At 46.4% G+C, this 16,984-nt stretch overlaps 1 protein-coding gene across 2 annotated transcripts in view; it reads right to left on the bottom strand.

The window, feature by feature from the left end:
- The window catches only part of LOC109871460 (EMILIN-3-like), a 38,048-nt gene extending 23,574 nt beyond the window's left edge, over window positions 1–14,474 (bottom strand). For both annotated transcript variants that reach the window (XM_031807370.1, XM_020462363.2), the window contains exon 1: window positions 13,763–14,474. In XM_031807370.1, the coding sequence (XP_031663230.1) occupies window positions 13,763–13,962 (200 nt within the window). In that variant the 5' untranslated portion in view covers window positions 13,963–14,474. The remainder of the gene's footprint in view (window positions 1–13,762) is intronic.
- Between the last annotated feature and the right edge of the window lie 2,510 nt (window positions 14,475–16,984).

Raw genomic sequence — 16,984 nt, 5'->3', positions numbered from 1 at the left:
AGTACATGTGCATCGAAGCAAGGAGAGACTGAAAAACAGCTTCTATCTCAAGGCCATCAGACTGTTAAACAGCCATCACTAACATTGAATGGCTGCTGCCAACAATCTCTAGCCACTTTAAAAATTAAAAATGTGTAATAAATGCATCACTAGTCACTTTAAACAATGCCACTTTATATAATGTTTACATACCCTATATTACTCATCTCATATGTATATACTGTACTCTATACCATCTACTGCATCTTGCCTATGCCGTTCGGCCATCGCTCATCCATATATTAATATGTACATTTTCTTATTAATTCCTTTACACTTGTATGTATAAGGTAGTTGTTGTGAAATTGTTAGATTACTTGTTAGATATTACTGTACGGTCGAAACTAGAAGCACAAGCATTTCGCTGCACTCACAGTAACATCTGCTAACCATGTGAATGTGACCACTAAAATTTTATTTGAATTATTTATTTGCTTTGTACACAAAATTGTACCAGTGCTTTCGTGGAAAGAGAGGCCCATTGCACCATAGCATACAGATCACAGTGATGGGTCAGTGATCTAGCATTTGTAATACATCTTAAAGCACCATGATACATGACAATATCACCACCATAATTCAGCACTGATTAAAAATAAGTGCTTTGAACAAGGTCCTTTCTGACTAACATTGAAAAGCAAGATTTGTTCCTGAAATAGAAACCCTATTTCAACTTCAGTTTCTTGGTTATCAATGTGCTGTTTAAAATTCAGCTTCTCATCTAACCAAATCCCAAGATACTTATAGGAGGTGACCCTATCAATTTGCTGGCCTTTTATAGTTAAAATCTACAATTGACTCATCTGTTAACTTTCAGGGAAGACAACCATAAACTTTGTTTTCCTTTCATTAGGCACACGTTTCAATTGGAAAAGCTGCCTTTGAATGACATCAAAGGCCAACTGTAAGTCCTGAAAAGGCTCAATATTAGACACGCTAGAATGAATGTGTCATCAGCATACAAATGGAGAGTTGCAGAGTCAACCGTCTTCCCTATATCATTTATATACAGTGTAATAAGGATCAGACCTAAAAATTAGTCCTGGGGAACTCCTGTTGTAAGCCTTAACTCAGATTTCATACCCTTCTGTGCTATACACTGTGTTCTGTCAGAAAGGTAGTTTTGGAACCAATCCAATGCATCAACACTTAAGGATGAGATGAAGGGGGAGGTTGAGGGCGAGATGGAGGGATGGAGAGGAAGGGGGAGGTTGAGGGTGAGATGGAGGGATATGGAGGATGGGCGAGGTTGAGGGTGAGATGGAGGGATAGAGAGGAAGGGGGAGCTTAAGGGTGAGATGAAGGGGGAGGTTGAGGGTGAGATGGAGGGATAGGGAGGAAGGGGGAGGTTGAGGGTGAGATGGAGGGATAGAGAGGAAGGGGGAGGTTGAGGGTGAGATGGAGGGATAGGGAGGAAGGGGGAGGTTGAGGGTGAGATGGAGGGATACAGAGGAAGGGGGAGGTTGAGGGTGAGATGAGGGATAGAGAGGAAGGGGGATATTGAGGGTGAGATGGAGGGATATGGAGAAAGGGTGAGATGGAGGGTGTGGGGGAGCTTAAGGGTGAGATGGAGGGGGAGGGGGAGATGGAGGGATAGGGACGAAGAGGGAGGTTGAGGGTGAGAGAGAGATAGGGAGGAAGGGGGAGGTTGAGGGTGAGATGGAGGGATAGAGAGGAAGGGGGAGGTTGAGGGTGAGATGGAGGGATAGAGAGGAAGGGGGATGTTGAGGGTGAGATTGAGGGATATGGAGAAAGGGTGAGATGGAGGGTGTGGGGGAGCTTAAGGGTGAGATGGAGGGGGAGGGTGAGATGGAGGGATAGGGACGAAGAGGGAGGTTGAGGGTGAGAGAGAGATAGGGAGGAAGAGGGAGGTTGAGGGTGAGAGAGAGATAGGGAGGTTGAGGGTGAGATGGCGGGATAGAGAGGAAGGGGGAGGTTGAGGGTGAGATGGAGGGATAGGGAGGAAGAGGGAGGTTGAGGGTGAGAGAGAGATAGGGAGGAAGGGGAGGTTGAGGGTGAGATGGAGGGATAGAGAGGAAGGGGGAGGTTGAGGGTGAGATGGAGGGATAGAGAGGAAGGGGGAGGTTGAGGGTGAGATGGAGGGATAGAGAGGAAGGGGGAGGTTGAGGATGAGATGGAGGGATAGAGAGGAAGGGGGAGGTTGAGGGTGAGATGGAGAGATAGAGAGGAAGGGGGAGGTTGAGGGTGAGATGGAGAGATAGAGAGGAAGGGGGAGGTTGAGGGTGAGATGGAGAGATAGAGAGGAAGGGGGAGGTTGAGGGTGAGATGGAGAGATAGAGAGGAAGGGGGAGGTTGAGGGTGAGATGGAGAGATAGAGAGGAAGGGGGAGGTTGAGGGTGAGATGGAGGGATAGAGAGGAAGGGGGAGGTTGAGGGTGAGATGGAGAGATAGAGAGGAAGGGGGAGGTTGAGGGTGAGATGGAGAGATAGAGAGGAAGGGGGAGGTTGAGGGTGAGATGGAGGGATAGAGAGGAAGGGGGAGGTTGAGGGTGAGATGGAGGGATAGAGAGGAAGGGGGAGGTTGAGGGTGAGATGGAGAGATAGAGAGGAAGGGGGAGGTTGAGGGTGAGATGGAGAGATAGAGAGGAAGGGGCAGGTTTTTTATTTTTATTTATTTCACCTTTATTTAACCAGGTAGGCTAGTTGAGAACAAGTTCTCATTTGCAACTGCGACCTGGCCAAGATAAAGTGTAGCAATTCAACACATACAACAACACAGAGTTACACATGGAATAAACAAACATACAGTCGATAATACAGTAGAACAAAATAAAACAAAAAGTCTATATACAGTGCAAATGAGGTAAGTTAAGGAAATAAATAGGCCATGGTGTTGAAGTAATTACAATATAGCAATTAAACACTGGAATGGTAGATCGGCAGAAGATGAATGTGCAGGTAGAGATACTGGGGTGCAAATGTTAAGGGAATTTTTATCAATAATGACTAATTATGTATACATTTCAATCAGGACTGACTAATCAGAATACTATTATGTTACTATAGATGTATGAATTTTCTTTTAACCTTAGTACTGAATATAATGTGTGTAAATATAATCAAGAATTAGAACAATGACTGTCTGTTCCTTGGTAGAAATTAATTAGGGAGTGCTTGGTCGGTAGGGATGTCCTTGTCTCATCGCGCACCTGCGACTCCTGTGGCGGGCCTGTGGCGGGCTGCTACAACTCCCGTACGGGAGTTGTAGCAACGAGACAAGATAGTAGCTACGACAACAATTGGATACCACGAAATTGGGGAGAAAAAGGGGTAATATTCAAAATAAATAAATAAATAAATAAAAACATATAGGAATTTAATTCCTGTAAACAGCAAAGGAGCAAAATAAATAAATACCAGTATGGGGATGAGGTAGGTAGCTAGATGGGCTGTTTACAGATGGGCTATGTACAGGTGCAGCGATCTGTAAGCTGCTCTGACAGCTGGTGCTTATAGCTAGTGAGGGAGATAAGTGTTTCCAGTTTCAGAGATTTTTGTAGTTTGTTCCAGTCATTGGCAGCAGAGAACTGGAAGGAGAGGCTGCCAAAGAAAGAATTGGCTTTGGGGGTGACCAGTGAAATATACCTGCAGGAGCGTGTACTCATAGCGTGTGCTATGAGTGGGTGCTGCTATGGTGACCAGTGAGCTGAGATAAGACGGGGCTTTACCTAGCAGAGACTTGTAGATAACCTGTAGCCAGTGGGTTTGGCAACGAGTATGAAGCGACAGCGTACAGGTCGCAATGGTGGGTAGTGTATGGGGCTTTGGTGACAAAACGGATGGCACTGTGATAGACTGCATCCAATTTGTTGAGTAGAGTGTTGGAGGCTATTTTATAGATGACATCACTGAAGTCGAGGATCGGTAGGATGGTCAGTTTTACGAGGGTATGTTTGGCAGCATGAGTGAAGGATGCTTTGTTGCGATATAGGAGGCCGATTCTAGATGTAATTTTGGATTGGAGATTCTTAATGTGAGTCTGGAAGGAGAGTTTACAGTCTAACCAGACACCCAGTTATTTGTAGTTGTCCACGTATTCTAAGTCAGAGCCGTCCAGAGTAGTGATGGTGGACGGGCGACCAGGTGCGGGCAGTGATTGATTGAAAAGCATGCATTTAGTTTTACTTGCGTTTAAGAGCAGTTGGAGGCCATGGAAGGAGAGTTGTATGGCATTGAAGCTCGTCTGGAGGTTAGTTAACACAGTGCCCAAGGAGGGGCCAGAAGTATACAGAATGGTGTTGTCTGCATAGAGGTGGATCAGAGAATCACCAGCAGCAAGAGAAACATCATTGATGTGTACAGAAAAGAGAGTCGGCCCGAGAATTGAACCCTGTGGCACTCCCATAGAGACTGTCAGAGGTCCGAACAACAGGCCCTCCGATTTGACACACTGAACTCTATCAGAGAAGTGGTTGGTAAACCAGGCGAGGCAATCATTTGAGAAACCAAAGCTGTCGAGTCTGCCAATAAGAATGTTGTGGGTGAGATGGATAGATAGGGAGGGAAGGGGAGGTTGAGGGTGAGACGGAGGGATATGGAGGAAGGGCGAGGTTGAGAGTGATATGGTGGGGAGTTTAAGGGGAGATGAAGGGGAGATGAAGGGGGAGGTTGAGGGTGAGATGGAGGTATAGGGAGGAAGGGGGAGGTTGAGATGGAGGGATATGGAGGAAGGGCGAGGTTGAGGGTGAGATGGAGGGGTGGGGGGGCTTAAGGGTGAGATGGAAGGGGAGGTTGAGGGATAGGGAGGAAGGGGGAGGTTGATGGTGAGATCGAGCGATGTGGGGAAGGAGAGGTTGAGGGGAGAGAGTGACTGAGGAAAGGGAGAGAGGGTGTGTGAGATATAGTGAGCAATGGTATGGTGAGTATACAGTGTAGGTGAGGGTCGGGGTGAAAACTGTTAAGTCAGACCCTCTCTCTGAGGGAATTAAAATGAGGAGATGTAAGGGTGAGGTGGGTAAAACAGGGGGTAAAGGCTAAGTTGGGCTGGGTCAGGGTCTGTCTGCTGGGGCTGGTAGAGGAAAGGCTATGTCTCCCTGGTGAATGAGGGTAATGAGGGGTAGGGAGGGAGGGGGGTGGGTAAAGACTAAATTGGGCTGGGTCAGGGTCTGTCTGCTGAGGCTGGTAGAGGAAAGGGTTTGTCTCCCTGGTGAATTAGGGTAATGAGGGGTGGGGAGGGAGGGGGTGGGTAAAGACTAAATTGGGCTGGGTCAGGGTCTGTCTGCTGGGGCTGGTAGAGGAAAGGGGTTGTCTCCCTGGTGAATTAGGGTAATGAGGGGTGGGGAGGGAGGGGGGAGGGTAAAGACTAAGTAGGGCCAGGTCAGGGTCTGTCTGCTGGGGCTGGTAGAGGAAAGCAGCAGGTAGCTGGGCTGCTGTCCAGAGTGGTACAGCTCTCAGGGGAAGCCAAGCAACAGAAAAGGACAGAACAGAAAACCCCCCAGGGCCAAACAACAACCTGCCATGTGGAACTCTCTTTCTCTACAATGCAGAACATCGCAATGTTCTTCACAGTCATCACAGCAATGTTCTTCACAGTCCCATCTTTCAGCATCACTCCTAACAATTCCTATGTTCTTCTTGTATGTAATAATTGAATTGCAATGACAATCCTTTTAAGTTTTATGATCAAATGAGGAAAAGGGAGAAAAAAAACCAGATCCAGCTACTGTATGTTATCACTTGAGTAAGTATTTGGTGGTGACAAGAAAATATTAAAAGCTTTACTAGCATTAGAGCACAAAGAATGTAGCCACATTCTGGCCCCTTACTGTAGATCTACTGTACAGTTGAATTACTCTGAGGCTGGAATTCAGTCAAATTTACCACAGTCATTGACAAACTTAAGTCACACACACACACTTCCCACTGTGCACAAAATAGTTGAATCAGCGTCGTTTCAACGTAATGTTCAACGTATTGTGATGTGGAATCTACGTGGAAAATACATTGGCGTTAAAAAAAGTAATCAAAATAATATGCTGTTTTGAGGGTGACATTTTAACCACAGGTTTATGTCATCATAGTAACCAAATTTCAACATAGACAAACCTATAAAATACACTGAATATACAACATTTTAAGGACACCTACTCTTTCCATGACATAGACTGACAAGGTGAATTCAGTTGAAAGCTATGATCCTTTATTGATGTCTGTAAGGGGTGCATACTGGCGGCAGAGAAGTCAGGCGCAGGAGAGCAAAAACTGTGTTACAACGGTGCAGTTTAATAATAAAAATCACCAGAAACAGAATAATCAATACAATGGGTACAAAACCCGCCATCGCCTACCAGAATAACGTGCAAAAGCACTTAAAATAAACAATTCTGGAAAAGGACATGGGTGGAACAGAGGGATAATACACAACATTTAACGATGGAGTTGAAACCAGGTGTGTGGGAAGACAAGACAAAACAAATGGAAAATGAAAAGTGGATCGATGATGGCTAGAAGACTGGCGACGCTGAACGCTGCCCGAACAAGGAGAGGAACCAACTTCGGCAGAAGTCGTGACAGTACATCACCCCCTAGGCAAGTTCTGTGACATCTCGGCCCAGGGCGCAAACGCCGCCCACTCCCCCGGCCAGTCCTGGCAATAAGACCACAGAAACCTGCCACACATCCTGGTTTACTCTCTCCACCTGCCCATTACTCTTGGGGTGAAACCCCGAAGTAAGGCTGATCGAGACCCTCAGACGTTCCATGAACGCCATCCAGACCCTTGACGTGAACTGGGGACCTCGATCAGACACTCTATCCTCAGGCACCCCGTAGTGACGGAAGACGTGCGTAAACAAGGCTTCTGCAGTCTGTAAGGCCGTAGGGTGACCGGGCATAGGGAGGAGACGACAGGCCTTCGAGAACCGATCCACAACGACCAAGATTGCAGTGTTACACTGTGAGGGGGGAGAATCCACCGACAGGTGCGACCAAGGCTGTTGTGGAACGGGTAATGGATGTAGCTTCACACTGGGCAGGTGCCTAGGAGCCTTGCATGGGCGCACACAGAGCAGGAGGAAACCCTCACGTCCTTAGCCAAGGTAGGCCACCAGTACCTCCTGCTCAAACAGCGCACTGTCCGACCAATCCCAGGATGACAAGAGAAGGGTGACGTGTGGGCCCAATAGATCAACTGGTCACAAACAGCAGACGGTACGTACAGACGCCCACCGGGACACTGGACGGGCGCGGGCTCTGCACGTAACGCCTGCTCAATGTCCACGTCTAGCTCCCACACTACCGGCGCCACCAGGCAGGAGGCAGGGAGTATGGGAGTGGGATCCATGGGCCGCTCCTCTGTGTCATACATCCGGGACAATGCATCTGCCTTAACGTTCTGGGAGCCTGGTCTGTAGGAAAGGGTGAACACAAAATGGGTGAAAAACATGGCCCACCTTGCCTGGCAAGGTTTCAATCTCCTCGCTGCCTGGATGCACTGCAGATTGCGGTGGTCAGTCCAGATGAGAAAAAGGTGTTTAGCTCCCTCAAGCCAATGTCTCCACGCCTTTAAGGCCTTGACGACAGTCAACATGTCCCGGGCCCCCATGTCATAGTTTCGCTCCGCCGGGCTGAGCTTCTTCGAGAAGAAGGCACAGGGGCGGAGCTTCGGTGGCGTACCCGAGCGCTGATGGAGCACAGCTCCTATCCCAGCCTCGGAAGCATCCACCTCCACTATGAATGCCAAAGAGGGATCCGGTTGGGCCAGCATGGGAGCCGAGGTAAACAGAGCCCTCAGGTGACCAAAAGCCCTGTCTGCCTCAGCCGACCACTGTAAACGTACCAGGCCCCCCTTCAGCAGTGATGTAATGGGAGCCACTACCTGACCAAAACCCCAGATAAACCTCCGGTAGTAGTTGGCAAACCCTAAGAACTGCTGCACCTCCTTTACCGTGGTGGGAGTCGGCCAATTACGCATGGCTGCAATGCGGTCACTCTCGATCTCCACCCATGAGGTGGAAATGCGGTACCCTAGGAAGGAGAAGGACTGCTGGAAGAACAGACATTTCTCAGCCTTGACGTACAGGTCATGCTCCAACAGGCCGACCAAGCATTCTGCGCACCAGGGGCACATGCTCGGCGCATGTAGCGGAGTATATCAGAATGTCATCAATATACACCACTACACCCTGCCCGTGCAGGTCCCTGAAAATCTGGTCTACAAAGGTTTGGAAGACTGATGGTGCATTCATCAACCAGTACGGCATGACGAGGTACTCATAGTTCCCTGAGGTGGTACTGAAAACCATCTTCCACTCGTCTCCCTCCCGTATACGCACCAGGTTGTAAGCGCTCGTGAGATCTAGTTTGGTGAAGAAGCGCGCCACGTGCATTGACTCAATCGCTGTGGCTATGAGTGGTAGCGGGTAACTATACCTCACAGTGATCTAGTTCAGACCTCGATAGTCAATACACAGGCGCAGACCTCCCTCTTTCTTTTTCACAAAAAAGACACTCGAGGAGGCGGGTGAAGTGGAGGACCGAATGTACCCCTGACGCAGGGATTTGGAGACATATGTTTCCATAGCCGCCATCTATGCCTGTGAGAGGGGATACACGTGACTCCTGGGAAGTGCAGCGTCTACCAGGAGCTCTATCGCACAATCACCCCGTTGATGGGGTGGTAATTGAGTCGCCTTCTTTTTGGACAAGGCGAGAGCCAAATCTGCATATTCAGCGGGAATGCGCATGATGGAGACCTGGTCTGGACTTTCCACTGTAGTAGCACCAACGGAAACCCCTAAACACCTCCCCGAGCACTCTCGCGACCACCCCTATGTTGCCAAGAAACAGTGGGGTTATGATAAGCCGACCAGGGTAGGCCTAGCACCACAGGAAACGCAGGAGAGTCAATAAGGAAGAGACTAATCCTCTCCTTGTGACCTCCCTGCGTCACCATGCCCAGAGGAGCAGTGGCCTCCCTAATCAACCCTGCCCCCAATGGTCGACTATCTAAGGCGGCAACGGGAAAAGGCACAGCCACGGGAACAATGGGGATCCCTAAACTTTGGGCGAACGATCTATCTATAAAATTCCCATCCGCGCCTGAATCGACGAGCGCCTTATGCTGGGAATGCGGGGAAAACTCAGGAAAAGTGACATACAAAAACATATTTGCAACAGAGGGCTCTGGGTGAGAATGGTGCCGACTCACCTGGGGTGACGCCAGAGCGCCCTGCCTGCTGCCTAAATACCCAGAGGAACCAACCCAGCACCGACTGGCAGTGTGACCTCTGCGGCCACAGATGGTGCACGAGCTGGAACCCCCTCTGGTCTCTGATACCCATGGAACTGGGAGGGGCGGTGAACAGAGAGAGGGGTGCGGGGGGGATGGAATCAACAGACCCTGATCAGGACGCCTGCGGGTAGCTTGCAGGTTATCCAGCTGGGTTGGACAGGTCCACCAGCTGGTCAAATGTGAGGGTGGTGTCTCTGCAGGCCAACTCCCGACAGACATCCTCGTGTAGACTGCAGCGATAATGGTCAATCAGGGCCCTGTCGCTTCATCCCGCGACGGCAGCCAGGGTCTGAAACTCCAGGGCAAACTCCTGGGCGCTCCCCTGCCTCAGATGGAAGAGGCGTTCACCCACCAGCACCCATTGCTGCGTGCTGCTGGACGTGCTCCTCCACCCCTATACCCGGGGTACCTGCTCCTGCTGACTCCATAAGTTTGGTCCGGAATTCTGGGGTGCAAGTCAGGCGCAGGAGAGCAAAAACGGTTACAACGGTGCAGTTTAATAATAAAAATCCCCATAAACAGAATAATAAATACAATGGGTACAAAACCCTCCGTCGCCACAAGAATAACGTGCACAAGCACTTATAATAAACAATTCCAGACAAGGACATGGGGGGGAACAGAGGGTGCAATGACGGAATTGTAACCAGGTGTGTGGGAAGACAAGACAAAATAAATGGAAAATGAAAAGTGGATCGATGATGACTAGAAGACCGGCAATGCCGACCGCCGAACGCCGCCCGAACAAGGAGATGAACCAACTTTGGCGGAAGTCGTGACAACGTCACCTCTTAAATCTACTTCAATCAGTGTAGATGAAGGGGAGGAGACAGGTTAAAGAAGGATTTTTAAGCCTTGAGAAAATTGAGACATGGATTGTGTATTCTGAGGGTGAATATGCAAGAAAATAGGATTTAAATACCTTTGAACGGGGTAGTAGCAGGTGCCAGGCGCACCGGTTTGTGTAATGAACTGCAAAGGGTTTTTAACACTCAGCAGTTTCCCATGTTTGGTCCACCACCCAAAGGACATCCAGCCAACTTGACACAACTGAAGGAAGCATTGGAGTCAACATGGGCCAGCAACCCTGTGGAACGCTTTCGACATCTTGTAGAGTCCATGCCCCAATGAATTGAGGCTGTTCTGAAGACAAGGGGGGGGTGTATCTAATGTTTGGTCAGATCTTCAGCATTATATCCACTATTAGAAAAAAATACAATAGGCTGGGCAGCAATGCCTAGTGGAGAATCGAATCTATCTACAGCTACCCTTTGGTCTCCCATGTTGTAATCTCATCGATCAAAGTTTCAGCCAAATATTACCCATTTATCCACGTTTGAAATTATGTAGTTTGCCCTGTGGATTGTTATTTTGTCACAAGCCTCAAGGCTGACGTTGAGGAGATCCTGCCTGGTAGTAGTAAGGTTTTAACCTAACCAAAATACAATCAGTGGCCAGTTTATTAGTTACACCCATCTAGTACCTGGTCAAAACTCCCATTGCCTCCAGAACAGCGTAAATTCTTCTGGGCATGGAAACATTGCTCAATTGGTATGAAGGGACCTAACGTGTGCCAGGAAAACATACCCCACACCATTACACCACCACCACCAGCCTATACTGTTGGCCCCTGACAGGATGGGGCCATGGACTTATGTTGCTTACGCCAAATCCTGACTCTGCATAACGTAACAGGAACCGGCAATGTTTTTCCAATCCTAAATTGTTCAGTGTTGGTGATTGCGTACCCACTGCAGCCGCTACTTCTTGTATTTAGCTGATAGGAGTGGAACCCAGAGTGGTCGTCTGCTCCAATAGCCCATCCATGAAAAGGACCAACGAGTTATGCATTCCGAGATGCTGTTCTGCACACCACTGTTGTACTGCGCTGTTATATTCCTGTTGGTGGTCAGAAAGCCTGTTAGTTTGCACGATTCTTGCCATTCTCCTTTGACCTCTCATCAACGAGGTGTTTTTGACCCACAGGACTGCCGCTGAATGAATGTTTTTTGTTTGTCGCAGCATTCTCTGTAAAACAGAGCATTTTTGCAAATTTAAATAAAAATAACCTTATTTACATAGGTATTCAGACCCTTTGCTATGAGACACGAAATTGAGCTCATTTGCATCCTGTTTCCATTGATTATCCTTGAGTTGTTTCTACATCTTGATTGGAGTCCACCTGTGGTAAATTCAGTTGATTGGACATGATTTGGAAAGGCACACACCTGTCTATATAACGTCCCTCAGTTGACAATGCATGTCAGAGCAAATACCAGGCCATGAGGTTGAAGCAATTGTCCGTAGAGCTCTGAGACAGGACTGTGTCGAGGCACAGATCTGGGGAAGAGCACCAAAACATTTCTGCAGCATTGAAGGTCCCCAAGAACACAGTGGCCTCCATCATTCTTAAGTGAAAGAAGTTTTGAACCACAGAGCGTCTTCCTAGAGCTGTTCACCCAGCCAAACTAAGCAATCAGAGGAGAAGGGCCTTGGGCAGGGAGGTGACCGCGAAGACGATGGTCACTCTGACAGAGCACCATAGTTTCACTGTGGAGATGGGAGAACCTTCCAGAAGGACAACCATCTCTGCAGCAGTACACCAATCTGTCCATTATGGTATAGAGGACAGACGGAATCCACTCCTCAGTAAAAGGCCCATGACAGCGCACTTGGAGTTTGTTGAAGCATGGTGGTGGCAGTATCATGCTTTGGGGATGTTTTTCAGCGGCAGGGACTGGGAGACCAGTTGAAGGAAAGATGAAAGGAGCAAAATACAGAGAGATTCTGAAATCCTGCTCCAGAGCACTTAGGACCTCAGACTGCGACGAAGGTTTACCTTCCAACAAACCAACGACCCTAAGCCCACAGCCATGTCCTTGAGTGGCCCAGCCAGAGACAGACCTGAATCCATTTGAAAATAGCTGTGCAGCGATGCTCCCCATCCAACCTGACAGAGCTTGAGAGGATATGCAGAGAAGAATGGGAGAAACTCCCCAAATACAGGTGTGCCAAGCTTGCAGCATCATACCCAAGAAGACTCAAGGGTGTAATCGCTGCCAAAGGTGCTTCAACAAAGTACTGAGTAAAGGGTCTGAATATTTAAGTAAATGTAATATTTCTGTTTTTATTTGTAATACATTGGCAAATGTATAAAAAACAGCTTTTCTTTGTCTTTATGGGGTACTGTGTGTAGATTGATGAGGGCAAAAAAACTACAAAAAACTACTTTTTTTTCTTTTTCTCATCAATATTTATACCCTGAATTTAGCATCTCTTGTTTTGTATGATCTTCATGTTTATTATTATTAAACACACTTTCTGCACCTGCTTCCTGACTCCCTGTGTATATTCTACAGTTATAGCTTAATGTTAGCTCGCTAACGTTGAACCTAGTTGGTTAGCTCTGTAGCTACCTGCAGATTAATACTAAATCTATGACAATGTTTGTATTGGTAGTAGTATGATTTGGGATTATGCCGGCTCATCGTTTAGCTACATGCCTAAACAAAAAACTCCACTTCGCCAGATGATTACATGACACATCAAGTTAGCCAGGTGTGTCTGCGGGTGATCACGGCCATCTATTGTATTTCATGAACATGTGTACATGTCTAGGGGTGGTTATAGCATTTCCTTCACATGATTTATCAATTTAGACAAGCGTGTTGGGCATGTGTCATCTAATAATTAGAAAATATTTATACAATATTTTTATTTGGACACTTTATACCTTTGTGCATGAGTCAAATCAACGTAGCTATTTTTTGATAGTGTGTGCTTACCAGAGACAGTAATGTGATAAACAACATGACATGCACCATTGTCAGATTAGGATATAGGCCAAGGATTGGGTATTTTAACCTGGAGTTATTCCTTATTGTAAGCTACTACTTTTACCACTTTTAGTCTTGACATGTGAATCCTTAAAGTGCTAGGTGGGGCTAAGGCTTATGAGGGTCTGAACGATGCTGAATGGGTGTAGATAAAGAAGAGCTCTCCAGTAGGTGTACCAAAACATTCAAGGGCCAGAAAAACGTGAGCCTCGTGTTGGCAGGCCCCTCATTCTTTAAACAGACAGCAGTGGCTTCTGTAACTCATGGACATTATAAACATGGAAATATCTGTAGCATATATGCATGGAGCAAGTGAAAGACACATAATGGTTCTTACATCAGCGTATCTCTGTAAGTCTGCTATTGTGACCCAGGAATCTAACTATGGGTTAGGAAGTCCTGTGGGGGGAGGGGGTTGTTTCTTTGTTCACGTGTACTTGTCTAAACGTTAACAATAAAAACATTTGATCCCCTGTAGTATTGTAAATGGCTTTGGATAAGATGGAAATCAATGGAAATCCCTATTGCCATGTAAATTACTTTGAGCACTTGGCGAGGTGCTGTATGAATCTAAGTCATTACAAAGTATTCCTTGTACAGGTGAGGCTAGAGACAGTTTCAGGAGGTGCACTTACTTGTGACGGCCCAAGGGTTTGCCCGGGGTGTAGTGTGAGTTGACTCCAGACTTGTACAGGTTGTATCTGTTGCCATGGCCTCCTCCATAGAGCGGGTTCCCATGGCCTGTTCCATAGAAGGTTCCTTTGGCGTCCACCAGTGACAGCAACAGTCCTAGAATAAAGGGCTGCAAAGCGGCTTGAGGCAACCTGGACCTCATTTTCTCTTCTGGGTGGCTTCCAAAATAACCCGTGGAAAAGCACCAAAAAGGAGGACAAAGATGAACAACTGATGGACCGATTTGAGAACCAAAGGAGATGCATAAAAAACAGACAAGCTGTGTGTTAGGATCCTGGTGCCTCGAGTGTTTTTGTCTTGTCTTCAGTCAGCCCTGAGGGAAACCTGTAGACGCATACATCTGCAGAGTCCACAGCATCCTGACCCGTTCTGCACCTCTTCTCTTCTGTTTTCTTCAACACACACTCTCTCAGACAACTGCCAGCGACAGGCAGAGCAGAAGGAAAACTAGAGAACGAGAAGGGAAGAGGGAAAGAGGGAGGGAGAGAGCACAACCAAAGGTAAAGTAAAGGAGAGAGAGAGATAGAGATGGTGTCTAGGAATGCCACATATCCATATACACATGTAAGTGTGTGTGTGAAAGGGGGGACGTTTCTGACTCAGCTTCTTCCGTCTTCTGTGCTCTGTGTGTGTATGAGGGTGTGTGTGTGTGGAGCAGCGTGCTCTACTACTGACTATGAGGGGGCAGGCTGACAGGCAGTAGCCATTTGTATATCCCCTGTCCCTCCCCAGGCCCTACCCCTATCCTTAGCCCTGCCCTGAAATGCTACCCAGCCCAGACACAGGGGAACAACCCCATACTTTCTCTCAAATTCAGATAAGATTTATTAGCATGAATGGCAAGGCCACTGTTGCTAAAGCTATATGACATCAACAATAACAGTAAAAAATTAACAATACAATTGGTGATTAGAGAAAGGGGAATATATATATATATATAGTACCAGTCCAAATTTTGGACACACCTACTCATTCAAGGGTTTTTCCTTTTCCATTTTTGTACATTGTGAACAATAGTGAAGACATCGAAACTATGAAATAACAGATATGGAATCATATAATAACCAAAAAAGTGTTAAACAAATCAAAATATATTTTATATTTGAGATTATTCAAAGTAGCCAATCTTTGTATCAGGTTTCAGGTAAGACCCAAGTGCAGACTGTGTTGAAGTAACAATGTTTATTGCAACAACAGGAGCAGGCAAACCACAGGTCAAGTCAGGCAGGGGTCGATAATCCAGAGTAGTGGGGCCAAGGTACAGGACGGCAGGCAGGCGCGGAGTAAGTACAGGCAAGGGTCAAAACCAGGAGGGAGAGAAAAAGAGAGACTAGGGAAAAGCAGCAGCTGAGACAAACCGCTGGTTGAACAAACAAGACGAAGTGGCACAGACAGACAGAAAAAACAGGTATAAATACCCAGGAGATAAGTAGGAGATGGGCTACACCTGGAGAGGCATAGAGACAAGCACAAGGACACGTGAAACAGATCAGGGTGTGACACTTGCCTTGATGACAGCTTTACACACTCTTGGCATTCTCTCAACCAGCTTCATGAGGAATGCTTTTCCTACTGTCTTGTAGGAGTTCCCACATATGCTGAGCACTTGTAAATGTATTTTTATTGTGGAGGCTAGGGCATCTGATGGAGCACTGGGTTATTATCCTGTTAAAAATCAAATGATATTCCCACCAAGCAAACCAGAAGGGATGGTGTATCGCTGCAGAATGCTGTGGTAGCCATGCTGGTTAAGTGCGCCTTGAAATCTAAATTAATAATTGACAGTGTCACCAGCAAAGCAACCCCTTTCCATCACACCTCCTGCTCCATGCTTCTGGTGGGAACCACACATGCAGAGATCATCCGTTCACCTATTTTGCATCTCACAAAGACACAGCGGTTGGAACCAAAAATATAAAAATTTACCTCATCAGACCAAAGGACAGATTTCCACCGGTCTAATGCCCATTGCTCGTGTTTCTTGGCCCAATAAAGTCTCTTCTTGTCATTGTTGTCCTTTAGTAGTGGTTTCTTTGCAGCAATTCAACCATGAAGGCCCGATTCACACAGTCTCCTCTGAACAGTTGATTTTGAGATGTGTCTGCTATTTGAACTCTGTGAAGCATTTATTTGGGCTGCAATCTGAGGTGCAGTTAACTCTAATGAACTTATCCTCTGCAGCAGAGGCAACTCTGGGTCTCCCTTTCCTGTGGCGGTCCTCATGAGAGCCAGTTTCATCACAACGCTTGATGGTTTATGCGACTGCACTTTCCGCATTGACTGACATTTATGTCTTAAAGTAATAGTGGACTGTTGTTTCTCTTTGCTTATTTGAGCTGTTCTTGTCATAATATGAACTTGATCTTTTACCAAATAGGGATATCTTCTGTAAACCATCCTTACCTTGTCACAACACAACTGATTGGCTCAAGCAAATTAGGAAGGAAAGAAATTCCACAAATTAACTTTTAACATGCCACACCTGTTAACTGAAATGCATTCCAGGTGACCAACTCATGAAACTGGTTGAGAGAATGCCAAGAGTGTGCAAAGCTGTCATCAAGGCAAAGGGTGGCTACTTTGAAGAATATCAAATATAAAATATGTTTTGATTTGTTTAACCCTTTTTTGGTTACTACATGACTCCATATGTGTTATTTCATAGAATTTGATGTCTTCACTATTATTCTATAATGTAAAAAAAAATGTAAAAATAAAGAAAAACCCAATTATTCTACAATGTAGGAAATAGTAAACATAAAGAAAAATGCTTGAATGAGAAGGTGTGTCCAAACTTTTGACTGGTACTGTATATTTCTTTATGAATAGAAATACAATAAATTAAATTATCTATTATTAATAATAATGTGATGATCTAAAAAAGCATTTTGATAAGTAAACAAAACATCAAAAAGAAGACGTACAGTGAGACCATTGTATACATGTAACAACATTAAATAGGTGAGATACAACAAGGTTATATATGGAATGTATGCATTTGTCAGCAGTGTATGTATGTGTGGGTGCATAAGGGTGTGTGTGGATAAGTGTATGAGTGTCTTACATGTTATTTGATGTATTCCTTGATGTCTATTTAGAGCAGGGGCGCAACTTTGGTTGTAGAAGTGTAGAATTGAGAGCTTCTAGCGGTGAAGATGCCATTG

The sequence above is a fragment of the Oncorhynchus kisutch genome, linkage group LG27 (genome assembly GCF_002021735.2).
Source record: "Oncorhynchus kisutch isolate 150728-3 linkage group LG27, Okis_V2, whole genome shotgun sequence".
Classification (NCBI taxonomy): domain Eukaryota; kingdom Metazoa; phylum Chordata; class Actinopteri; order Salmoniformes; family Salmonidae; genus Oncorhynchus; species Oncorhynchus kisutch.
The sequence above is the reverse complement of the archived record's forward strand: the minus strand, read 5'-3'. Positions and strand labels throughout refer to the sequence as shown.